The sequence below is a fragment of the Heterodontus francisci genome, chromosome 1, assembly GCF_036365525.1.
Source record: "Heterodontus francisci isolate sHetFra1 chromosome 1, sHetFra1.hap1, whole genome shotgun sequence".
NCBI classification, from domain to species: Eukaryota; Metazoa; Chordata; class Chondrichthyes; order Heterodontiformes; family Heterodontidae; genus Heterodontus; species Heterodontus francisci.
In genome coordinates this window covers 211,940,485-211,966,559 of record NC_090371.1, presented here as the reverse complement: position 1 = coordinate 211,966,559, position 26,075 = coordinate 211,940,485, and the positions used below count along the sequence as shown (strand labels likewise).

General features: G+C 42.1%; 1 protein-coding gene across 1 annotated transcript in view; it reads left to right on the top strand.

The window, feature by feature from the left end:
* The first annotated feature begins 2,597 nt into the window (after positions 1–2,597).
* arhgap10 (Rho GTPase activating protein 10) overlaps positions 2,598–26,075 on the top strand; it is a 270,345-nt gene continuing 246,867 nt past the window's right edge. Inside the window, exon 1 of the mRNA XM_068041246.1 lies at positions 2,598–3,209. Within this exon, the coding sequence (XP_067897347.1) occupies positions 3,056–3,209 (154 nt within the window). The 5' untranslated portion in view covers positions 2,598–3,055. The remainder of the gene's footprint in view (positions 3,210–26,075) is intronic.

Here is a 26,075-nt window from a genome sequence, read left to right as displayed (position 1 = left end):
CAGGGGAGTGCAGCGGAAGCTGGACAACCACCTGCGGGCAGTAGTGTCCCAGAGGACATGGGGAAGATTAGGGAAACATCCATCTTGGAAGTAAAAGGGAAAGGGAAGGTAACATACCCTAAAATGAACCACACTTATGAAAATCACAAGAGAACTAAAAGTGAGGTCAGCATGGATCTATCCACTGAAGAATCACACAGTCAGGTTCCAAATCCAAAACTAATTAAACGCAACAACTCAGTGTCAGAACACAGCCAGAACAAGGGACAGGAAGTCATCCCAGCTGCCTTGCGGGAGCTAAAAACCAACGTATCACCCACTATCACCCTTGAAATAAGAACTATCAATGTACCAGAACATGAATGGTTAATGCCATGTATTGCGGAAGCAGTAGTCAAGGGGTTAAAGTTTGTCCAAACAGAGAACCTTGCCACAAGCAGTAACAGAAGTTTGCATACTACAAACTTCACCAACAATCACATGGTCCTGGAGATTATCATTGCTAAAGTAGTACAAACTGTGTGAGCGAAATTACAACCCCCTTTAACAACACGAAGCCAAAAGCAATTTATTGATGGTACCTCATTCAAAGGAAGGATGATGAAACAAATGCAGGCTTGAAGCCTGAGGAGTGAATGAAATGAATGTGTAAAGTGGTGTGACTCTAAACTGTCTTATTGTTTCTTTTTTCCCTCTTTCTAAACCCCAAAAAATCATAAAAATGAAATCCAAGGAATTTCATTGTTTCCCTTTTGGGAGAGGTGTCACGCACATCAGTAGTGCGATGATACAACATTACAGACAAACTGAGGAGTTATGCAAAAAACGGCTTTGTCTTTAAAAAATGAACCTTTATTTTTAAAAGTGAACAATGATCCAAAATGGCCATTCAAAAGGGGATTAGCTTTTCGTGTATTCAAACAGTCTGACAAAGCTGAAAGTGTTAATGAAACCCGTCTTACACCGATCCTAAAAACATTCCAGAATTGAATGTCTTTTTCTAAAACAAAGGCGGTGTGATGTAACCACATCTTGGGCCATATTGCGATCATCATGGGGTAGAAACCAGAGTGTCTCCTAATAGGAAGTGAGAAGTGACACATTTACCTTTAAAAATACAGCCAGAGAGAGAGAGAGAGAGACTGATCCAGTTGGTGAAGCTACTTGTAACAGCTGGCATTCCAACAAACCAGAAAGCACATGTTTTGCTGAAAAAAATCTACATTATAGAGCAGAAAGAGCTAGAAGTGACAAACCATCTTCAACAGAACCTTAAATCAAAAAATAAATTTACAATCATCTCAGATCTGCAACCATCTAGAACTTGAATCTCAAAAGAATTCAACAAGTTTATCATAACCCTTCTTCCCTACTAAAACCTATCTCTTTCCCTTCTCTATCTGTTTCTTCTTGTGTGTGTGTGTGTATGTGTGTGAGCGAATGCTGGGGTGAATGCAGTTCCGACAATTTCGGAATAAGGCGTATTGGTCAATAAACAACTGACTTTCGGGGTTTCTTTAAAACCAGAAGAAAACCAGTTGCAGTCTGGTTATTTGAAAAATAAAACACCAAGGGGCTAAGCTCTAATACAAATACAATTGCTGCAGTCAGGTGCGGAGTTGGACATTGGGAATCATCTTCGTCACACCACGTGGCTGTAACAATATGATAACTGAAGTATGTGTGCATTTAATTTGTTTTTAATGCAGGAAGGTGTTGCATATGGTCAATATAATCAAGGCCAGTTGGTGCAGACTGACTTTACTAAGTGTAAAATTCCACTTTGCTTGTTAGCCATTTTAAAAAAAATCATGCAATTATGTAGAACATGTCTTCAGGATGTCCCCAAACTGCTTAACATCCAATTAACTATTTTTGAAGTACAATTACTGCTGTTATGTCGGCAAAATACTGCAGCCAATTTGCACAAAGCAAGTAAGATGTTGGCTAATAGTCTCATTTGTTTTTGTCTGCTTCATTTTCTTTCTACATGGCTGTTTAGGGAGCAGAGCATTGGTTGCTGGTGTTGTCATTAAATCATAACTTTTGTTTTATGCTGAAAAGGACAGTGTTGTGCAGCATTGCTTTCTGGTGGTTCTTTATGTGGTGTTCACTTTAGTCTCCTGAAGAAATAGAAACTCTGGCAGGCAAGATAAATGAACAAATATTTGATACTCACATTTTTATATAATCACAGACCTGAAACGTTAACTCTGCTTCTCTCTCCACAGATGCTGCCAGACCTGCTGAGTATTTCCAGCATTTTCTGTTTTTATTTCAGATTTCCAACATCTGCAGTATTTTGCATTTATTATATTAGTTGAATCATTCAATGGTTAACTCCCACACTAAGTAGTACATTTACCAACGGAGCCACAAAGAGGTGCAATTTATCTTTAAAATATTTCAAACTTGTTGCTTTAGATATTAGCATTACTGTTCTTGCCAAGTCGAATTCCCCTCTCTTTGTTCCCACGTCTATTTAACAGAACACAATGTTCATCTCTGTGAAGTGCCTTTGGGAGGTTTTACTCTGTCAAGGGGGCGAAAATAGAGCAACTTGTATTGCGACAATCTTGGTTTTCGTGTGGCCATGGAGACAACTGTTTGACTTCCTACTTCTCAGCAAAACGCACAGTATTTGAAGAAGCTAACCTTAACTTGTGACTTTAAAGTGGGTTGTGCGTCCTAACCTTACGCTTTCTACCGATGACCCGGTGGGGGTGGCGAGAAGATTGCACGAAAACAGCAGCAAAGGCGTCGCTTTGCTTGTGAACCAGGGGAGGTTTCTCCCAGTGAGTGGGAACGCTCCGCCCTCACTCTGAGTGGGGACCGGCCGCTGAAGCCACAACAACCGCTTCCATACTTTGTCACAACATCTCGCAGCCTCTCATTCCCTCTCGCTTCCTTGTCCTCTTTCACACAGCTCCAAGACGGTGTTGCTCTGTTCCGGGAGTCATTCCCCGGCACCAGTTTGTGCGAGGCTCGGGATTTTTCTGAGTCTCTTTGCCACCCCCGGTCACTGTCGTCTGGAAGGATTTCAAGGCGGGAAATAATGGGACTACAGCCTTTGGAGTTCAGTGACTGTTACCTGGAGAGACCTCACTTTCGAGAAAGGTTGAAAGCCCACGAAGCCGAGTTGGAAAAGACCAATAAGTTCATTAAAGAGTTGCTGAAGGATGGGAAAGCGCTCATTGCAGCCACCAAAGGTGAGTGAGGGAGGCTCGGGCGGTGGGTGAACTAGGTCAGCTCCCCGGGCCTGGGGATAAGACATTAGGAAAGCTTTTTACTGTTGAGTAAAGTTCGCCACCGCCTTGAATCGTTGAGCATTTATTTAAAACGCCTGCAGTTGTCAGTTGAGTTAGACAGTGTCCAACGTTTCAGTTTAAAGGACATTACACGTCTTGAAAATATTTTGAAGCTGATCGTTTGGAAAGAACATGTTGAAAGTTCTTGTTTTCTTTTCTATCAGCATTCTTGTTGCTGCTTGTTCCAGCTGTAGTCTGTGTATTTCCCATCCACTGGAAATGCTTCCAGTGTGTTAGGGGGGTTTCAGGATGTTATGTTGAAATTGTACAGTGCTCTTGGCAGACTGTACTGTAAGCACTATGTGCAGTTTTGGTCATGGAGGGAAATATTCAAGCCATGGAGGGAAGGACTTCAAGGCGGATCTTTTGTGGTAGAAGATTGAGTTATGAGGAGCGAGTGGAGAAACTGGGACACTTCAGCCTGGGAAGGAGAGACACTGGGACCTTTATAGATGTGTACAAGATATTAAACATAAAAAAAAGTAAATCTTCAAGGTGTAATTCACTACACCGTGCACTCTGGGATTCTTCCTAAACCCCTTTGCATTGCTATCTCTCCCAACCTTCAAAAGCCTCTAAACCAAATCTTTAATGTGCCTTTGTTCTCCTGTGACTACTTTTTCTAAATTCCTGTGTACAGTGTCTCTCAGTCCCTGTAAAGCAGATGTCTTATTTGAAAGACATGATATAAATTCAACTAATTATAGTTTTAGTTAAACAGGGAATATAGTTTGAAAGCCATCTTAGCACTGATGTCAGGAAGTTCCTCATACAAGGAGTGCTGATAGTTGGAGTAGACTTTCGGAAAAGGTTGCAGAGGCAAAAGCCCTTGTTCAGGAGACTGTTGGCTGCTGCGATGGGGACATGGTTATTTTCTCTAGAAGGATGAGGTCAGATGGTTTGAATGGTCTTCCTCAAAAACGTTTTCTCCAGTAACTGTATAAAGTGCTTTGTCCACCCTCATCTCATCCTTTGTAGACCCTCCTTCAAACCCACCTCAATGACCAAGCTTTCTGTCACTATTCCTAATATGTCCTCCTTTAGTTTGGTGTCAGTTTTTAATTTGATTATGCCTCTGAAGCACCTTAGGATGTTTTTCTATATTAAAGGCATTATATAAATGCAAGTTGCAGTGAGTGCCACCTAAAAATAATATACACCATACTAGAGCCTAAAATAGAAGGGCCCAATGTTGTTCTACTGAAAAATTGGTTTGTAAATGCTTTGTCAGCCATTCACTTTCCCCTGTCAATCATTTTTGGAGTGAAGGGCATGAGGGAAAGAAACCTCTAACATGTTTATATACTTTAAATATTGTAAAAAAATTAATTTCTACAAATTTTTAACTTGAAAATTTTTGAAAGTTTTGTACATTATTAATCACGACATAAAGGAATTACTAGAAATAGCTATTCTTAATCACTGACCAAATTTTGTGAATGAGGAAATAAGTATTCGGTTTGAATATTACTTGGAATAAAAACTTTGCGAGTGATTCACCAGAGCAATTAATTTCAGATCTGCCCCGTGGTGGTGTTTAATGATATGAACAAAGTTCATTTTGATTGAAACATTTGGAGATCTGTACTGCAATTTATCCTTCCAAATGCTATTCTGGCTAGATTTAAGCTAAAAGTTAAAAGGATGTTTTGCTGGGGGCTGTTGCATATTCTTTTGCATTTAAAAAGGAAGTTCTGTTGTTTGCAGGATTAACAGTCCAGATTTTTACGCTTTTGTGCAGTGAGGGTGCAGCAGCCCAGCGCAATGTGTTCCCCTGATCCTGGCCAGTCATCCGTTTCAGGTTGTGAGCACATTTTTTGCAGTTTCCTCAGTCTCTGACTGAGTTCTTCTAGAGTGAGGAATGCAAGAGCTCTTGGGAATCTACTGCAGTGTCGTGTTCCTGGTGGCCTGAGAAATGATGGTGAATCCCAGAATTAGCAAAAATGAAATCCAAATCTGCTGGTCTGACATTTGCAAACAATTGCTCTGTGATAGCTTGCACAGGGTTTTTGGATTTCTGGAATTCAAAGCCTCCTTTCACCACTGAAGCAACATTGGATGCTAGGGACCAACAGGTATCCCTAACATACAGTGGTGCCAATGATGGAATACATGAAAGATAGAGTATTATATTGTCCCTTCTATTACAATTAGTGTTGAGAGTGGTATTTACAGTTGGGTCAGGTTTGATTGAGGTGTTAATTAATTTATTAGTATATAGTTACTCAGTTTTCTTTTGCTCCATGAAGGTATTGACTCCTTGCTGGGGCATTATTCCACAGGTACTAGTTGCATTCTGGTGCTTCATCCATTGTTAGATTTGACTTTTTAATAATGATCGTCATCTGATCTCTCATCTGTGTGGGACATCAGCACTGAGTCCAGTCTTGTCATCACATATCAGCTGTTTGTTGGATAGCATTAGGAGCTGGATGCCTGACTGATTTTTTTTTTCCTCCTTAGCCCAGTGCTGCTAATTGAAATGTCCTAACAATTGCTAAGACTCTTTGCAGTGCTCTTATTGCTGCCCTGACTAGGACAAGCTAACTCAGCACACTCAACATTGTATCTGGGAATTTGTGTGGCTCAGCTACTTAGGTGGTTAAACTTGAGTCATTCCTGGAAGAATTATTAGATATTTTGATAGGAATCTGATAGATTAACTGGACAAATTTCACGAGAAGTTAATGCACAATATGTTTTTACTGAGCTATCAAATGATTGGATTAACCAGGTGCTGTGTGGAACAAATAGAGAAGGGAGAACTTGTATTGTTGTAGCTTTTCTTAAAATAAATGACACTGATCATAAATAATCATAATTTGTTTCAAGTTCATCTTCTGCCAGATGCATAGTCTAAGATGTGATGGACTATTCCAAGGTTGGCTGTTTTATAATCTGGAAATAATGATGTTGCTAAGAATTGACTCCAGACCTCATTACAGACTTGGTCCAAACATGGACAGAAGAGCTGGATTCAGAGGTGGGGTGAGAGTAATTGCCCTTGATATCAGGCTAGCATTTGACTGAGTGTGGCATCAAGGAGCCTTAGTAAAATTGAAGTCATTGGGAATCAGGGAAATCTCTCCACTGTGTGGAGTCATACTTAGCACAAAGGGAGATGGTTGTGGTTGTTGAAGGCCAATCATTTCAGCCCCAGGACATCACTGCAGGAGTTCTTCAGGGCAGTGTCCTAGGCCCAATCATCATCTACTGCGTTATCAATGACCACCTTCCACTTATAAGGTCAGAAGTGGGGATGCTCGCTGATGATTGATATAAATCCATATGCAACTCCTTAGATAATGAAGCAGTCCATGCCTGCTTGCAGCAAGTCCTGGACAACATTCAGGCTTGGGCTGATAAGTGACAAGTAACATTTTCATCTTGCAAATGTCAGGCAAAGAGCATCTAACCATCTCCCCTCAATGTTCAACGAAATTACCTTTGCTGAATCCCCCACTATCAACATCCTGGGGTTCACCATTGACCAGAAACCTAACTGGATGAGCCACATAAATACTGTGGCTACAAGAGCAGGTCAGAGGCTTGTTTATTCTGTGGTGAGTAACTTGCCTCCTGACTCTCCAAAGCCGTTCCATCATCGACAAGGTACAAGTCAGGGGTGTGATGGAATATTGCCCACTTGCCTGGACAAAGCATCCCGTTTGTTTGGAACCCCATCCATCTTAAATATTCATGCATCGTACTTGTATTGTGTCCCGTCTACAAGATGCACTGCAGCAACTTGCCAAGGCTTCCTTGACAACACCTTGCAAACACATAACCTCTACCGCCTAGAAGAACACGGGCAACAGACACTTAGGAACACAACCACCTGCAGGTCACACACCATCCTGACTTGGTAATATATTGCTGTTCCTTCTTCGTCGCTGGGTCAACATCCTGGAACTCCCTACCTAACAGCACCGTGGGTTTACCTACACCTCATGGACTACAGCGTTTCAAGGAGGCACCTCACCACCATCTTTTAAACGGCAGTTAAGGATGGGCAATAAATGCTGGCCCTGCCAGCTATGCCCTCATCCCATTAACAAATTAAAAAAAAACTATTCTCAGTATATTATAATTATGAAATTTAGTGCTCTAACATATCTTAATTATGAAGTAGTGAGAAGCATGTTTTTCTCAATGTTATTTGTGTTAACTATTTGCCATTTTTTGTAAAATAGCTTTATATTTATCAATGCGGTTTACCTTTAATAGGTTTGCTTTCCGACATTGCAACAATGACTACACTTCAAAAATACTTAATTGGCTGTAATGTGCTTTGGGAGGTTGTGAAAGGCACTATATAAATACAAGTCTTTTAGCTGTGCAAATCTTCGCTATGACACTTGAGAATTCTTTTTGTAAAATAATTTCATTTTAGCAGGGATACTGGTGAAATGTTTAAAATCCTGTTTTTAGTCATAGTCAAATTGCAAGCATTTATACTATTTGAGTGAAGTGGAGATATGTTTGATCTTGTCTTTTAAACAACTTTTTAAACAACTCTATATTTATATAATAGAGATTTAATTTCTTATTATTTGGTTATGTAGAATTGTGCAAATGTATTTTAGAAAATACCTCAAGTCTCCAGCTATTTTTTTTTTGTTACAATAGGGTGTGTTCTGCTGGCGGGTTTGGAAACAGCTGTTTTAGATGAGTAGCAACATGACTCATTTGAACACTAATAGTGGGTGTGAGTGTTGCACAAAAGCAGTAATTCCAAACATGTTGGCAGATCAAGTGAAACATGGATGAGTGCAACGGTGAAGGACAAGTAAATGAGTGTGTTATAGACAGGAAGTGTGTGGGATTTAGTGTTGCACCAACTTGGGAGCTGTGGCACATGATGTGTACAAATTTAAAAGGACCTTGACTACCTTGATCAATGGCAGATACGTTTTAATATAAGGAAATGTAAAGTTATGAGATTGAGCAGTGGGAAGGTTGCTGTAATTATGTGCTAAATGAGAATGTACTCAAGGCATCCGAGCAGGATGGTTTTAGTGGACAAGTCACTAAAACCATCAGCACATTGCCGAGTTCCGAAGAAGGGTCACTGACCCGAAACGTTAACTCTGCTTTTCTTTCCACAGATGCTGCCAGACCTGCTGAGTGAATCCAGCATTTCTTGTTTTTGTAGCACATTGCCACTGTTTTTTTCAGGGGTTTTTTCAGGTTTGCACTTGCTGCTGTTCAATATTCAGTGTATTCACACCTAATCTGTACTAATGCTTTGTCTTTCAACACACCATTAACATATTGTTTGCCTTTGCTCCGTGACCTTTTGGTCAGCTATGTGGCCTGGTCCAATCTGCACCTTCTCCTTTGTTATCTCTTGCCCCACCCCCACCTCACTTGCTTATAATCTGTGACTTTTCTAATATTTGTCAGTTCCGAAGAAGGGTCACTGACCCGAAACGTTAACTCTGCTTCTCTTTCCACAGATGCTGCCAGACCTGCTGAGTGATTCCAGCATTTCTTGTTTTTGTGTGAGCACATTGTTCTCAGGATGTTTTTCAAAAAGCAAACAGAATGTTGGGATACATAGCAAGTCCAGAGAGGTTATTTTAAAACCCTCTGTTTGGCCTTGCTTTTTGAGCATTGTTTGGACCACATTTGGAGAACTGCATGCAATTTTGGTCCCCCAGTTTCAAAAAAAAAGTATTGTTATTGGAAGAGGCACAGAAAGGGACTTCATGGCTGATTTCAGAATTTAAAGGAATGATGCATGAGGAAAGACTACATTGGCTCTTTTTTAATATTGAGCAGGGATGTGATAGAAGTGTTTATAATTATGAAAGATTATGACATGAATTCCAAGTAGGTTTTCCTTCCATGCACGAGGGGCCATATTTACAAATTAAGGATGGCAATGGGAAATGCCCAAGGAACACTACTTATTAAAGAAACTTTATGGTAAGTATGTAGAAGAGATTACCGGTACGGATGGTGGAACAGGAAGCCTCTAATGGCTTTCAAGAGGAGTTGGAGAGGTTTTTGCCACCAAATGGAATTGAGGAGGTCATTAGAAAATCACCAAGGGAATACTGCAGATATGTGGGCTAGATGGAGCCACAGGTCTCCTGCCTGCAACTGTTGCTATGTTATGTTACAGTGGTAACTGACTAATTATACAGCACCTGCAATGCAGATATCAAATACGTACAAAAAGGATGCGTAGCAAAATTAAATGCTGCTTTGAGGACCAGAGAGTAAAATCAGAGGTCTACAGTATTCATGAAGGTGTTTGACAAACCAGATGCTGTTTAAACTTTTGTTACAAGCACAGCAAAATGATGTAAATTTTATCTGAAAGCATCAGCGCATTACTTCTCTGTGATAAAAAAATGATTCACTGTGCTGTCCTTTCCTGACCACAACATTTTCTTTTGAAATTCTTCTCATGAGTTTGGTGCCATTCTGTGCTGCATTTTTGACATGCTGATGACATCACAGTACCATTTCATTCGAATATAAGAAGTAGGAGGAGGAGTATGCCTTTCGGCCCTTCGAGCCTGCTCTGCCATTCAGTAACATCATGGCTGATCTTCTACCTCAACTTTAACTTTCTGCACTATTCCCATAACCTTTGATTCTCTTAGTATCCAAAATTTTATTGTTCTCCATCTGGAATATACTCAATGACCAAGCATCCACAGCTCTCTGTGGTAGAGAATTCCAAAGGTTCTTAACCCTTTTGAGTGAAGAAATTTCTCCTCATCTCAGTCTTAAATGGCTGACCTTTGTTGCACTCCCTCTAAGACCAGTATGTCCTTCCTTGGGTAAGGAGACCAAACTGCACACACTACTCCAGGTGTAGCCTCACCAAGGCCCAATGTAATTGGATTAAGACTTCTTTACTCTTATAGTCTAACCCCTTTGTAACAAAGGCAAACAAAACATTTGCTATCCTAATTGCTTGCTGTGCCGGCATGTTAGCTTTCTTTGATTTTTGTCCAAGAACACTCAGATCCCTGTGAATACCAGCATTTGCCAGTCTCTCTCTGCTTTTGTATTTTTCCTACTAAAATGAATAACTTTGCATTTCTCCACATTATATTCCATCTGCCATGTTCTTGCTCACTCACTTAACCTGTCTATCCTTTTACAGACTCTTGAGACCTCCTCACAGCTTACTTTCCCACCTAACTGTATTGTCAGCAAAGTTGACTGCATGACACTTGGTCCCGATCTGGTAATGACCCTCTGTTTGCATTGACATCTACTTAAGGTTTCCTTATTGAGAAGGACAGCATTTTTGGAGGTAGGCAGCTTGGTCGTGTGCTTGCTCCTAGGCAGCTGGCAGTGGTGTTCTATAAAGAACTGAACAGGAACAGTGCTTTGGCATTGCTGAGATTGGTACGAGGATTGTATGGGTTTGGGACTACTTGCCATTCTTCTGTAGCATGATACATTGGAGTCCCACACCATTTGAAAATGTCCAGTTCTGTCATGCTCTTGACATTAGGGTCAGTGAGAGATTAAAATTGATTACATTATCTGTAATTTTGATTTGGCTAAAGTGGATAATCACAATTCAGTAAGACTTCAGACGCCTGACCTTGGATTTTAGATAACAGTTCAGTAGATGTGATGTGGAACAACTGTTCATCCACAGAATTATGAGACCTGATTTTTATTTTGAGAAGGGAAATAGTGGCATGCGAACTGGCAATAGAAACCTGTTCTATCAACTTCTAAGAACTGTTCAATTAGAGGTTGTTCTCAAAGTTACTCCTGCAGTGAACTTTTCTAGTTTATTTTCATATCTGGCTGGGTAAGATCAGCTTTCGTGTTGTTTAGGTCGTCTCATCTTCATAGAAACATAGAAAAATAGGAGCAGGAGTAGGCCATTCGGCCCTTCCAGCCTGCACCGCCATTCAATACGATCATGGCTGATCGTCCAAACTCAGTACCCTGTTCCCGCTTTCTCCCCCTATCCCTTGATCCTTTTAGTCCTAAGAACTATATCTAACTCTTTCTTGAATATATTTAATGATTTGCCCTCATCTGCTTTCTGTGATAGAGAATTCCACAGGTTCACCACACTGTGGGTGAAGAAATCCCTCCTCATCTCAGTCCTAAATGGCTTACCCCTTATCCTTAGACTGTGACCCCTGATCCTGGACTCACCCGCCATCAGGAACATCCTTCCTGCATCTAGTCGGTCCAGTCCTGTTAGCATTTTGTAGGTTTGTATGAGATCCCCTCTCATTCTAAACTCTAGTAAATACAAGCCTAATCAACCCAATCTCTCATACGTCAGTCCCACCATCCCAAGAATCAGTCTGGTGAACCTTCACTACACTCCCTCCATAGCAAGAACATCCTTCTTTAGATAAGGAGACCAAAACTGCACACAATACCCCAGATGTGGTCTCACCAAGGCCTTGTATAATTGCAGCAAGACATCCTTGCTCCTGTACTCGAATCCTCTCGCTTTGAAAGCCAACATACCATTTGTCTTCTTAACTGCCTGCTGCACCTGCATGCTTACTTTCAGCAACTGGTGCACAAGGACACCCAGGTCTTGCTGCACCTCCTTCTTTCCTAATCTATCATCGTTCAGATAATCTGCCTTTCTGTTTTTTCCACCAAAGTGGATAACCTTGCATTTATCCACATTATACTGCATCTGCCATGTATTTGCCCCCTCACTCAACCTGTCCAAATCACACTGGAGCTTCTCTGCATCCTCCTCACAGCTCATACTACATCTGCCAAATAATTTGCTTCCAATTTCCACCCTTCTCTCACCTTTACATGGTCCATTTCTGACACTTCCCTTCCCTTCCTCGACTTCTCTGTCTCCATCTCTAGGGATAGGTTGTCTACTAATATTCATTATAAACCCACCGACTCCCACAACTACCTCGACTACACTTCTTCACACCCTACCTCCTGTAAGGACTCCATTCCATTCTCCCAGTTTCTCGGTCTCCGAAGCATCTGCTCTGATGATGCTACCTTCCATGACGGTGCTTCTGATATGACCTCCTTTTTCCTCAACCGAGGATTCCCCCCCATTGTTGTTGACAGGGCCCTCAACCGTGTCCGGCCCATTTCCCGCACCCCTACCCTCACCCCTTCCCCTCCCTCCCAGAACTGTGACAGGGTTCCCCTTGTCCTCACTTTCCACCCCATCAGCCTCCATATCCAAAGGATCATCCTCCACCATTTCCGCCACCTCCAGCGTGATGCCACTACCAAACGCATCTTCCCCCTCCCTTCCCCTGTCAGCATTCCGAAGGGATCATTCCCTCCGCGACACCCTGGTCCACTCCTCCATTATCCCCACCACCTCGTCCCCGTCCCATGGCACCTTCCCCTGCAATCGCAGGAGGTGTAATACCTGCCCATTTACCTCCTCTCTCCTCACTATCCCAGGCCCCAAACACTCCTTTCAGGTGAAGCAGTGATTTACTTGTACTTCTTTCAATGTAGTATACTGTATTCGCTGCTCACAATGTGGTCTCCTGTACATTGGGGAGACGAAACGCAGACTGGGTGACGGCTTTGCGGAACACCTCCGCTCAGTCCGCAAGCAGGACCCTGAGCTTCCGGTTACTTGCCATTTCAACACTCCCCCCTGCTCTCATGCTCACATCTCTATCCTGGGATTGCTGCAGTGTTCCAATGAACATCAATGCAAGCTTGAGGAACAGCATCTCATTTTCCGATTAGGCACACTACAGCCTGCCGGACTGAACATTGAGTTCAGTAATTTCAGAGCATGACGGGGCCCCCCATTTTACTTTCATTTTTAGTCATTTTTTCTTTTTCTTTTGTTCATTTCATTTCATTGTAGTTTGGTCAACTTGCTTACCCACTGTTTTTTTTCATGTTTGTACTTGCTGCTGCTCAATCTTCAGTTCGTTAACACCCTATCTGCACTAATGCTTTGTCTTTCAACACACCATTAACATATTGTTTGCCTTTGCTCCATGACCTCTTGGTCAGCGATGTGGCCTTGTCCAATCTACACCTTCTCCTTTGTTATCTCTTGACCCACCCCTGGCTCACTTGCTTATAACCTTTGACATTTCTTATATTTGCTAGTTCCGAAGAAGGGTCACTGACCCGAAACGTTAACTCTGCTTCTCTTTCCACAGATGCTGCCAGACCTGCTGAGTGGTTCCAGCATTTCTTGTTTTTATTTCAGATTTCCAGCATCTGCAGTATTTTGCTTTTAATTTATTTTGGTTATTTTGTTGCACACCTTTAAAGCTGGACAAATGTTCAGTTGCTTGGATGGGTTCTATAGCATCTGGATTTACCCAGTAACGGAACATATTGCTGCTTCAAAAATTTCTAACAACAAGAATCTCTTGTTTCTGGTCTTCATTATCATCTACCGTAAAGTAGATCAGCATACTTAGTTAAGATGACCTGTCTATTGCAGAGCCACCTTCTCTAATGTTGGAGATGTGCCAGGAAAGTCAATATTCCTGACCATAGTGGTTACCATTGATTAAGCCAGATCTTTGTCTTTATACCAGGATTACTGTAATTGCACATTGACGTTTTATATTAATCCAAATAGACTCTACAAGTAAGTTACACACATCAGTTCTTGTAGACTTGGTTGGTTATATTACCTAGTTTTTGTTAATGCAACGTGGTTTTGGTATAAATGGATCAGAATAATGAAGTTGGCCAAATCAAATTCTGGCAAGCAGTATGAGACCAGAGCTGCTTATTTAGACCAGCTGCAATACAATTCCAGCCAATATGAAACAAACTTTAAAAAGTTACAAAGTTGTTTAAATCAGCTAAGAACCTTTAAAGCATAAAGTTTTAATTATAGCTGGGAGTCAAAGGTCTATGACAGCATTGGTAGAAGGGACTACCAAACAGTCCTACAAACCAAATCCTGTCTTCACGTTGATCCCACCCTCCTCTGTGTTGTGCAGCACTATCACTTTGCTAGGTAGATGTAGCAGTAGGGATGGTGATAGAGGATTCTGTGAGTATGATTCTGTCAGCTGTTGTTTCACTAGTCAGTGGGACAGCTGTCCCAATTTTGGCACAAGTCCCTAGATGTTAATGAAGAGGACTTTACAGGGTTGACCGGGGCTTTCTCTTGCCCAAATTTGATGCCTAAACTGATGCCGGATGGTCCATCCAGTTTTATTATTTTGCAGGGTTTGATAACTGATTGGCTTGTTAGGCCACTTCAGAGGGCAGTTGAGAGTCAACCACATTATTGTGGGTCTGGAGTCACATATATGTCAGACTGGGTAAAGATGGCAGATTTCTTTCCCTAAAGGACGTTAGTGAACCAGATGTGTTTTGCCAACAGTAGCTTCATGGTCACCAGTACTGATACCATCTTTTTATTGCAGATTTATTTAATTAACTGATCTCAAATTCACAAACTGCCCTGGTGGGATTTGAACTCCCTCCTTCGCATTATTAATCCAGACCTCTGGATTACTAGTCTAGTAACACAAACCATTATGCTACTGTAGCCATATCCTTTACCCATTGATACATTGAGACAGTCCCTTCATTTCGTTCTATTCTGCCAACAGCCAGGATTACCTTTGTGTCCTTGTTACATCATGGTACAGTGCTGTATACATTTTTGACGTTCATGTACTGTTTTAAAGAAGGATAAACTGAAAATGTCATATGAAGTTAACACGATGTTAAAGGTTGTGTATAGCATTAATTTTTTCATGATTTACTCAATGTATGTTTGAATTATTTCATAGTTCATGTTATATATTCAGCCTGATAATTTGCAGGCTTGTCACATAAATGGGAATAGGTGAATATGCTGTTAGTTGACAAGCTGTTGACTGAAAATACAAGTTTGGAAAGCACAGTAACTGAGAATTTTGGGAGCTGTGGCACTGGAGTTAGAAGAACATACAAATATACAAACATGGAGCAGGAGTAGGCCACTGGGCCCCTCAAGCCTGCTCCACCATTCGATAAGGTCAAGGCTGTAACCTCAACTCCACATTCCTGCCCACCCCCAATAACCTTTCACCCCCTTTGCTTATCAAGAATCTATCTACTTCTGCATTAAAAATATTCAAAGACTCTGCTTCCACTGCCTTTTAAGGAAGAGAATTCCAAAGACTCACGACCCTCTGAGAGAAGAAAAATTCTCCTCATCTCTGTCTTAATGGGTGACCCCTTATTTTTAAACAGTGACCCCTAGTTCTAGATTCTCCCACAAGAGGAAACATTCTTTCCACATCCACCCTGTCAAGACCCCTTAGAATCTTATATGTTTCAATCAAGTCGCCTCTTACTCTCCTAAACTACAGCGGATACAAGCCTAGCCTGTCCAACCTTTGCTCATAAGACAACCTGCCCATTCCAGTTATTAGTCTAGTAAGCCTTCTCTGAACTGCTTCCGATGCATTTCTATCCTTCCTTAAGTATGGAGACCAATACTGTACACAGTACTCCAGATGTGGTCTCCCCAATGCCCTGTATTGCTGAAGCATAACCTCCCTACTTTTGGATTCAATTTGCCTCGCAATAAATGACATTCTATTAGCTTTCCTAATTACTTGCTGTACCTGCATGCTAACCTTCTGCGATTCATGCACCAGGACACCCAGATCACTCTGCATCTCAGAGCTCTGCAATCTCTCACCATTTAAATAATATGCTTCTTTTTTATTCTTCCTGCCAAAATGGACAATTTCACATTTTCCCACATTATACTCCATCTGCCACATCTTTGCCCACTCACTTAACCTAGCTGTATCCCTTTGTAGCCTCCTTGTGTCCTCTTCTCAACTTACTTTCCTACCTATCTTTGTGTCATCAACAAATTTAGCAACCATACCTTTGGTCCCTTCATCCAAGTCATTTATATAAACTGTAAAAAGTTGGGGCCCCAGCACTGATCCCTGTGGCACACCACTCATTACATCTTGCCAACCAGAAAATGACCCATTTATGCGTACTCTCTGTTTCCTGTTAGTTATCCAATCTTCTATCCATGCCAAAATGTTACCCCCTACACCATGAACTTTTATTTTCCGCAATAACCTTTGATGAAGCACCTTATCAAATGCCTTCTGGGAAATCCAAGTACAATACATCCACCGGTTCCCCTTTATCCACAACACATGCTACTTCTTCAAATGACTCCAATAAATTGGTTAAACATGATTTCCCTTTCACAAAACCATGTTGACTCTGCCTGATTACCTTGAATTTTTCTAAGTGCCCTGCTATAACGTCTCTAATAATAGCTTGTAACATTTTCCCTATGACCGATGTTAAGCTAACTGGCTCTAGTTTTAAATAAAAACAAGAAATGCTGGAAATACTCAGCAGGTCTGGCAGCATCTGTGGAGAGAGAAACAAAGTTAACATTTCAGGTCAGTGACCCTTCATCAGAACTGGCAAATGTTAGAAATGTTTTTAAGCAAAGCGGGGGGTGGCAAGGGATAACAAAAGGGAAGGTGTTGATAGGCAGAGGGTCACAGAGAATAACTGACCAGAAGGTCATGGAGCAAAGGCAAATGGTATGTTAATGATGCGCTGAAAGACAAAGCGTTAGTACAAAGAGGGTGTTAATGAACAGAAATTGAACTGCCCTGGCCCAAAGCACAAACATGAAAAGAAACAGTGGGTAGGCACATGGTAAAAAAAAATGAATGATGAAGCAAACTAGAATAAAGTAGTTGTAGTTTTCCTGCTTTCTGTTTTCCTCCCTTTTTGAAAAAAGGAGTTACATAGGCTATTTTCCAATCTAATGGAACCTTCCCTGAACGAGGGAATTTTGGAAAATCAAAACTAATGCATCAACGATCTCACTAGACACTTCTTTTAATACCCTAGGATAAAGTCCATCAGGACCCAGGGACTTGTCAGCCCACAGCTCCAATAATTTACTCAGTACCACTTCCCTGGTGATTGTAATTTTCTTGACTTCCTCCCTCCCTTCTATTTCCTGATTTACAGCTATTTCTGAGATGTTACTTGCATCGTTCTTCACCATAGAGGAGACAAAATACCAGTTCAATTCATCTGCCATCTCCTTATTTTCCCTTATTAATTCCCCAGACTCACTTTCTGTAGGACCAATGCTCACTTTGTTAACTCTCTCCTTTTTTAAAATATCTGCAGAAACTCTTACTATCTGTTTTTATATTTCTTGCCAGCTTTCTCTTGTACTCTAATTTTTACCTCCTTATTAACCTTTTAGTCATTCTTTGCTGCTTTTTATATTCTGCCCAATCTTCTGACCTGCTACCCATCTTTGTGTGATTATATCCTTTTTCTTTAAGTTTGCTACTATCTTTAACATTTTTAGTTAACCATGGATGGTGGGCCCTCGCCTTGGAATTTTTCTTTCTCATTGGAATGAGAGGTGTTCTTATTGAAACATAGAAGGGGACTTGATAGAGTGGATACAAGGAGGATGTTTCCTCTTGTGGGGAAGACCAGAAGGAGGGGACACAATTTAAGAATAAGAGGCCTCCCTTTTAAGACGGAGATGAGATTTTTTTTTTCTGAGGGTCATTAGTCTGTGGAATTCTCTTCCCCAGAAAGCAATGGAGGCTGTGTCATTGAATTTATTCAAGGCTGAGTTAGATCGATTTTTGATAGACAAGAGGGTCAAAGGTTATGGGCGGCAGACAAGAAAGTGGATTGAGACCACAACCAGATCAGTCATGTTCTTATCAAATGGCGGAGTAGGCTCAAAGAGCCAAATGGCCTACTTCTGCTCCTAAGTCCTATGTTCCTGTGGATGAACACTGAAGGGATCTCCCATAGTTCTTGGGGAGAGGTAGGTGAGGTGAGGAGTGATGGGGCTGAGGGAGTAACCAATCTTGAGCTATGGGGAAATACAAGAGGAGGGACTTGGGTAGGTGGGAATCTGCAAGGTTTCTACAGTGGTGCGTTCCCAGCATGAGGACCCTGGACACAAAGTAAAGCGACTAAACGATAACCAATGTTCCCACTGAGCTGTGAAGGTGCGTGGCCGCACAGCAGCCTGGAAGGTACTGCACAGACCTTGTTTCATGGCCGTGCAAATAATTTAAAGGCACCACGCACTGAAAAGATCTGGCCATGCACAATAACTAAATTTTAAAGGGGACTTTGCCCTTGACTCAATTTCCTTCAAAGGTATACTGAACGTTAATCTTGTCTGTCACATTCAATTACTGAGTGAAAAGCAGTTATGGCAATGAAACGTTATGACCTGTAGTTTCTCAGTGTTCTTATGTTCTGGATTTCTAACACTTTGCATTGATCTGTTGGTTATTGAAACTCATACAGGGTATCTTAATACTTATGATCTGTTAACCAAAATACCATAAACAGATTTACCAGAGAATTAATTTGTTGGTAATAATTGGTTCCCATTTCTTGTGGGATTTTGGCTGAAGGGATTCCCTCGAAACATCATCATCAAAATCTAATTGGAATCCAAAATAATTGCGCAAAAGGCATTTGTCGATGTTGTGAGGAGAGGACTTGGCTGTGAAATGATCCACAGTAATCTGCTAAGACTTGCTCATACATGAAAAATAGTGAAAAACAGTGGAGGACTATCCTCATTCTGGCACCAGAATTGTAACAGCATGATTTGTTACTTACAGCTAGAGGATAAGAGAAAAGGGGGCATTTTTAAAAAGAAAAACTAACTTAACACAGGAGGAAACTCGAGAGATGAAGAATCTTAGGAGAAAAACAGTGTGCCAAATCCAGTAGTATATAGGGTGATAATTTGTTTTTGCATTAGTGACTGATGTTGCCGATAATTCCAACGTTGATGTGCTGTTTGTCGCTTCGATATGTTCCTTTAGATTTCCGGTGTAGCAGATGCTGAATTCTTTTCCTCATGTGTTTATGCTAAAATCTCTGTGTGCTGCTCTGTTTTAAATCATTGTTCCTGCCTATACAGATTTCAGTGCTATTTGCTCACTATCATTGTTGTTCATAATGATATAGTGTCCAAGTTGTCTAATTGCTTGGCAAACAATTGTTTTGTCTTAAGTGAAATGTAACACAGTAGCAGTGCTGAGCTACTCTAAAATAAGTGAAGTGTACCATCTGTATTGACTTCTCCTTGAATTTTGGTCTTAAGGCACTGCTATCCTCCTTGTTAATGCTCAAATTGCATACAGCTTTTCAACTGTAGCCCTCCTCAGCTAGCTTCTGCTATGCTTGCAGCATTTCTAAAACGCCAACCAATTACTGCTGATGCTTCGGCACTGTCAGCCGGACCTTGTAGGAGTGTTTAATGCTGAAATTAAGCGACAGAAAAAATATTAATTTTGTATGTTAACCTGTCTTGTGTCTATAGTTCTGAACTATTCCATATAGATGTCCGAACATTTAGACAACTAATTAGGGGTTATTATGAACCCTGCACTGGATTTACTCTGGTTAAAAGCTTCAAAGAAGACATTAGTGTAGAAACTGTTTTTGCAGGTCTCTGCAAGTTTTTAATTATAGGCTTTGGACATAGGTATATCTGTGCTATAATCCAACAACCATGAAATCATATTACTGAGTTATTGTCATTGAAACACAGCACTGAAAATGTGGTGGTGTTTTGGTGGTAAATGTTATAATTCTGCTTCATGACTGTTGTAACTAAGTTAACTATATCTCATCCTATTTTGGATATTTTGAAGCCTGGATTTCTGAATTATCAGGGGGTCTGTTAGCATCTGAAGAAAAAGACAGTCATGTTTCTGATGCAGATCCTACATCAAAACTGACATAAAAACAGAAAATGCTGGAAATACTCAGCAGGCGAGGCAGCATCTGTGGCACACACCCCAATGTCGGGAGGGCCCAGCCCAATGAGCTGCTTGGCGACGAGACCCCATTTGAATATTTAAAGGAATTAAAATTAATGAGTTAATGACACTCGTGTCACTGCCTGATGTCCCGCTGTGATCTTCAGCCTGGTGGCCGGCACTCCCAGGCCTTCGGATCCCCATCTGGGGAAACGAGGCACCATACTGTGGGGAGGGGGGAGGAGGTAAGATTATGGCTGGAATTTTGCATTTCCCCCCCCCCCCCCCACCCCTGCCCCCACAAAGAGCGGGTTGGTGGCCAGCAAGGAGGGGGCGGTGGGGGTGTAAAATGGAGTGGGAGGCTCGGGGGCCCTTCCTGACCTGCTCCTATCTCCACCGCCGTTGTACGTGGGGCGGCGGAGGGAAATGGCCTGCCCACCCCAGGCCAATCAAGGCCCTCAAGTCGGCAATTAACAGCCACTTAAGGGCCTTCGCCCGCCACCGCGGGGATTTTACCGTTGGCAGGCAGGTGGCCCAGGCCTGAGAAAAACCACCTGACAAAAGTAGGCGGCATTCTAATGGATGTATGGGATGTTGGGAAGGGTTATAAGTGAAAGTTTGTGCACTTTGTGGGGTGGGTGGGGAAAGGTCAGATGGTAAAGGTAAGTGTTTTTTGGGGGGGTGGGGGATTATGGCAAATAATTAATTTAATTGTTATGGGGGGGGGGGGGGGGAGGAGATGGCCAAAAGAAATGTAATCATTTGGTTTACTTCAGTTTACCTTTAAATATTTAAATTTTCCGGTATGCCTGACAGCCCTTTAAAAATGGGTTGCTTTTTTTTGCCCATCGCCGAAATTGGCAGCGGGCTTATAACATTCAGCCCAATGTTTCAGGTCCATGATTTTCATTAGTTCTGAAACATCATCAGCCTGAAATGCTAACTCTCTTTCTGTCTCCACAGATGTTGCCCAACCTGCTGAATATTTGCAGCATTTTCTATTTCAGATTTCTAGCATCTGCAATATTTTGCTTTTCTACATCAAAACTGGACTTGATGTAAAGACTGAACAAAATAGTGGGTGGGTGGGACATGGCAAAACCATTGTCCAATTTCTGTTGGCAGTATTAAGCTTTCACTAGTTGTGGGATGTTGCTTAATCTCAGCCAGGATATGGTGCCAAGCAAATGTTGGCAGTCTCTCAGGTGGGAAAACTAAAAGGTCAATCATCTCTGATAAACCTAATGGTTTGTCAAAGAGAAGCATTGGCGGAGGTCTTATATGGTAGTGGTTAAGGAGAGGGATAGAAAAACAATTCAGTAACGTAAAATTGTTACTTAGACAAGTTTTACTATTTTCATACCATTGATTTTATTATGGTCGGGTGTACGAGTCACATATTGTAATGAACAAATTTATTGAATGGCATTGAATTCAATTAATAAAGTTTCTACCAAAAGCGCCATTAAGAAATCTTCTACACCAGATTTAGCAGCTATGCCAATTTGATCTAATTTATAGGCAGATAAAATTCAATAATATGTCTTCCATTATTTCAGCTCTCTTAATATATGTCATGAACTATTGAAAAGTGTCCAGAGGCTGATCCTCTCATAACTTCAGTTGAAATATTTGATCCTCTAGTATTCAAATTACTTCAGATGAGTGGATATCTTTCTAACTCGCAAGTCATTGGAGATCTTTACTGATGACACTGGGAATATTTTGAAGTGCAATTACTGCAGTTCCTTTGACTAGAATTCCTGCATAGTTTTACATCATGGACTTCATATCCAAGAGTGTTGTGGAGCTGGATTCTGTTCTGGACTTTGTGAATTAAACATTTCACTTGCGTTGCTGGCTTTCACGTCTCTTTCCTTTTTCTTTCACTTTTTCTCCTCCCCTGTCCCCCCACTCCTCTTACCTCATAGGTCTTAACTTGAAAACCTATGATGTGAGGCATAATGAAAGGCTTCATAGTCTTTTCCTGATTTATGCTTTCTTAACAGCCCATTTTCTTGTGGAGAAGGGCTTTTTTCACTCACCTCAAACATATAACTCAACAATAAATCACCAAGAATTATAGAACCATTGGTCTCGTTATTAATCATCAGTGACTGGGGTGAGGATTGAGGGTGGGAGGTCTTTAAAATTGACAAAATGCAGAATGTGACCCCTACCTTGCCATTTGCATGCCCGTTGCTGTTTTTATGGTGAAGGGGTGTTGTGATCTTGTAGTGCCCTGCTGTGGAGTGGCGAGACGCTTCATTAACACATTTAAATCAGGCTTCCACAATGCAATTGGGAGCCTGATTTAAAAAAAATGCAGTTGCTGTGTGAGTTTTCGAGGGATCATGGAAACCCATCAGTGAAAGCTACTGGCTCCAGAAGTTAACTGTCTTTTCCTTGTGGGCCAGGATCACTACCTACCCCTCTCCCAATTGCCAGGGACCATACCCAGCTACGGTCTTATGCCTCTGGTTTTCCCACCTGACAGCTGGACAGCCTGTCAATTTGGCCAGCTGCTAGGCAGGAAATGGAAGAAAAAAATATTAATGCAAAGGTTTGAAATACCTCCTCTTGATCTATTTTAGCCTATCCTATTTCTCTATTTCCTCCACCGTTGCTCCACAAGTAGATCTCCTTTTTTGGGCCCCATCAGCCCAAATGGAAATTCATATGGGTGTCCAATTTGATTATGTCAGTTTCCCACAAGGCGAGTTAGGTTAAAATTACTCTCACTGACTCTGCTTGAAGAACTTGTGGTGGAGAATTCTACATTTTAACCACCCACTTTAAAGAATTTTAATCTCCCCATTAGTTCTGACGTCCCATTTTGTTACTTGTGCTCTTTTATAACCCTTCATAATCTCGAAGACCTTTATCAAGACACCTCTTATCTTTCTCAGCTGGAGGGAAAAGAGTCCTAATTTCTCGAGTCTCTCTCCATAACTGTAACCTTGTTTCCTTAATGATTCTCCAGTGAATCTGTGCTTATCTTTTCCATTTCTTCTATATTGTTCTCGTTATGCGGTGCCCAAACTACACCCAATGTTGCAAGGTACATATTAAACATTACCTCTTCATGTTTGTATTCTGTATCTTTTTATGGCCTTATCTGCATGTGCTGCCATCAATCTATGCCTTGCTATATAAGGTCTGTTTCTGTCTCCCTATTTTTGTTTCCAAAATGTATTACTTCACATTTTCTACAGTAGACTTCAAAGAACAGTACAGCACAGGAACAGGCCATTCGGCCCTCCAAGCCTGCGCCGATCTTGATGCCTGTCTAAACTAAAACCTTCTGCACTTCCGGGCACCGTATCCCTCTATTCCCATCCTATTCATGTATTTGTCAAGATGCCTCTTAAACGTCGCTATCGTACCTGCTTCCACCACCTCCCCAGGCAGCAAGTTCCAGGCGCTCACCACCCTCTGTGTAAAGAACTTGCCTCGCACATCCCCTCTAAACTTTGCCCCTTGCACCTTAAACCTATGTCCCCTAGTAACTGACTCTTTCCCCATGGGAAAAAGCTTCTGACTATCCACTCTGTCCATGCCACTCATAACTTTGTAAACCTCTATCATGTCGCCCCTCCACCTTCGTCGTTCCAGTGAAAACAATCCGAGTTTACCCAACCTCTCCTCATAGCTAATGCTCTCCAGACCAGGCAACATCCTGGTAAACCTCTCCTGTACCCTCTCCAAAGCCTCCACGTCCTTCTGGTAGTGTGGCGACCAGAATTGCACGCAATATTCTAAGTGTGGCCTGAGGTTCTATACAGCTGCAGCATGACATGCCAATTTTTATACTCTATGCCCCGACCGATGAAGGCAAGCATGCCGTATGCCTTCTTGACTACCTTATCCACCTGCGTTGCCACTTGCAATGACCTGTGGACCTGTACGCCCAGATCTCTCTTCCTGTCAATACTAGGTATTGACCCTCCGACAGTGCAGCATTCCCTCAGTATTAACCCTCAGAAAGTGCGGCACTCCCTCAGTATTGATGCTCCAATAGTGCAGCACTCGCTCAGTATTGACCCACGGACAGTGCAGCACTCGCTCAGTACTGACCCACGGACAGTGCAGCACTCGCTCAGTACTGACCCACGGACAGTGCAGCACTCGCTCAGTACTGACCCACGGACAGTGCAGCACTCGCTCAGTACTGACCCACGGACAGTGCAGCACTCGCTCAGTACTGACCCACGGACAGTGCAGCACTCGCTCAGTACTGACCCACGGACAGTGCAGCACTCGCTCAGTACTGACCCACGGACAGTGCAGCACTCGCTCAGTACTGACCCACGGACAGTGCAGCACTCGCTCAGTACTGACCCACGGACAGTGCAGCACTCGCTCAGTACTGACCCACGGACAGTGCAGCACTCGCTCAGTACTGACCCACGGACAGTGCAGCACTCGCTCAGTACTGACCCACGGACAGTGCAGCACTCGCTCAGTACTGACCCACGGACAGTGCAGCACTCGCTCAGTACTGACCCACGGACAGTGCAGCACTCGCTCAGTACTGACCCACGGACAGTGCAGCACTCGCTCAGTACTGACCCACGGACAGTGCAGCACTCGCTCAGTACTGACCCACGGACAGTGCAGCACTCGCTCAGTACTGACCCACGGACAGTGCAGCACTCGCTCAGGACTGACCCACGGACAGTGCAGCACTCCCTCAGGACTGACGCTCCGACAGTGCAGCACTCCCTCAGGACTGACGCTCCGACAGTGCAGCACTCCCTCAGGACTGACGCTCCGACAGTGCAGCACTCCCTCAGGACTGACCCTTCATCTTCTATCTACCTGTCCATCCTGCTAGTAGCCTATTTATGTCATCCAGTCCTATTCACAATTTGTCATATCCACCAATTTGGTTTCCTTCAAGTTGGAAACGATACAGGGCAAAAGTCGACATACTCTGGTTTCCTCCCTTTATGCTGCCCTGCTCCCAGATTTGGCTGCCATGCAGAGAGGTGAACGAACTTTTGAAAGAAAAGTGGGATTTGGGAAAAGGAAAATCAAAAAAAAAAAAAAAGTCCAATTCAACAGATACTGATTCTAGTCTGGAACAGGATGCATAATACTCAGCAGAGAAAAGTGAAGAGGTTGATGACCGCGCAGATGCCACACAACCTGAGTTGGTGGTGTTAAAAGTTGAAAATTTGTGACAACTTGAATGGATTTATTCAAACCAATAAAGACGGACATGGAAATGGAAAGTTCCAACAGTCAGTGCCTAGAGATTTAGGTTTCTAAGATTGGAATGCAAATAAAATGAACAGGATGAATAGTCTTATGAGATTAAGACTAAATGTTCCTCTTCAAACAAAAGTTCTTACTTTCGCCAACCTATAAAGGTAGTGTTTCTGATCTGTGCTCTCTAATGTTTAGGATGTAGTTTGTTTGTATGTATATCTTGGAGGTTGGGGGCTGGGTGTGGGTGGTGATGGTGTACAGTAATGAAAGTGGTGCAGACTTTTAAGTCTTGCATCAGCAGTACACAGAGTGATCTATACTGAAGTCAACAAAAACAACAACTTGCATGTATATAGAACCTTTAACGTAGTAAACCCCCCCCCCCCCCCCAACGCATTTTGCCGGAGTATTAGTAAACAAATAAAAGCAAAATACTGCGGATGCTGGAAATCTGAAATAAAAACAAGAAATGCTGGAAATACTCAGCAGGTCTGGCATCATCTGTGAATTTGGAGAGTGTTCCACAGATACTGCCAGACCTGCTGAGTATTTCCAGCATTTCTTGTTTTTATTTCAGATTTCCAGCATCCACAGTATTTTGTTTTTATTTTAGTGTTTAATTCACTGCCACTTCTCTTCCAGGAATGTCTACCTTGAAGTTCTGCTCTTCTCTCCGGGATTTTCGTTTGTCTCTTTTACCTTGTTCACCTTCATTGCTTTCTATTTCCCTCCTGGTGTTTGATATTAGTAAACAAAATTTGACACTGAGCCACAAAAGGGGCTATGAGGATAAATAGGTAGATTT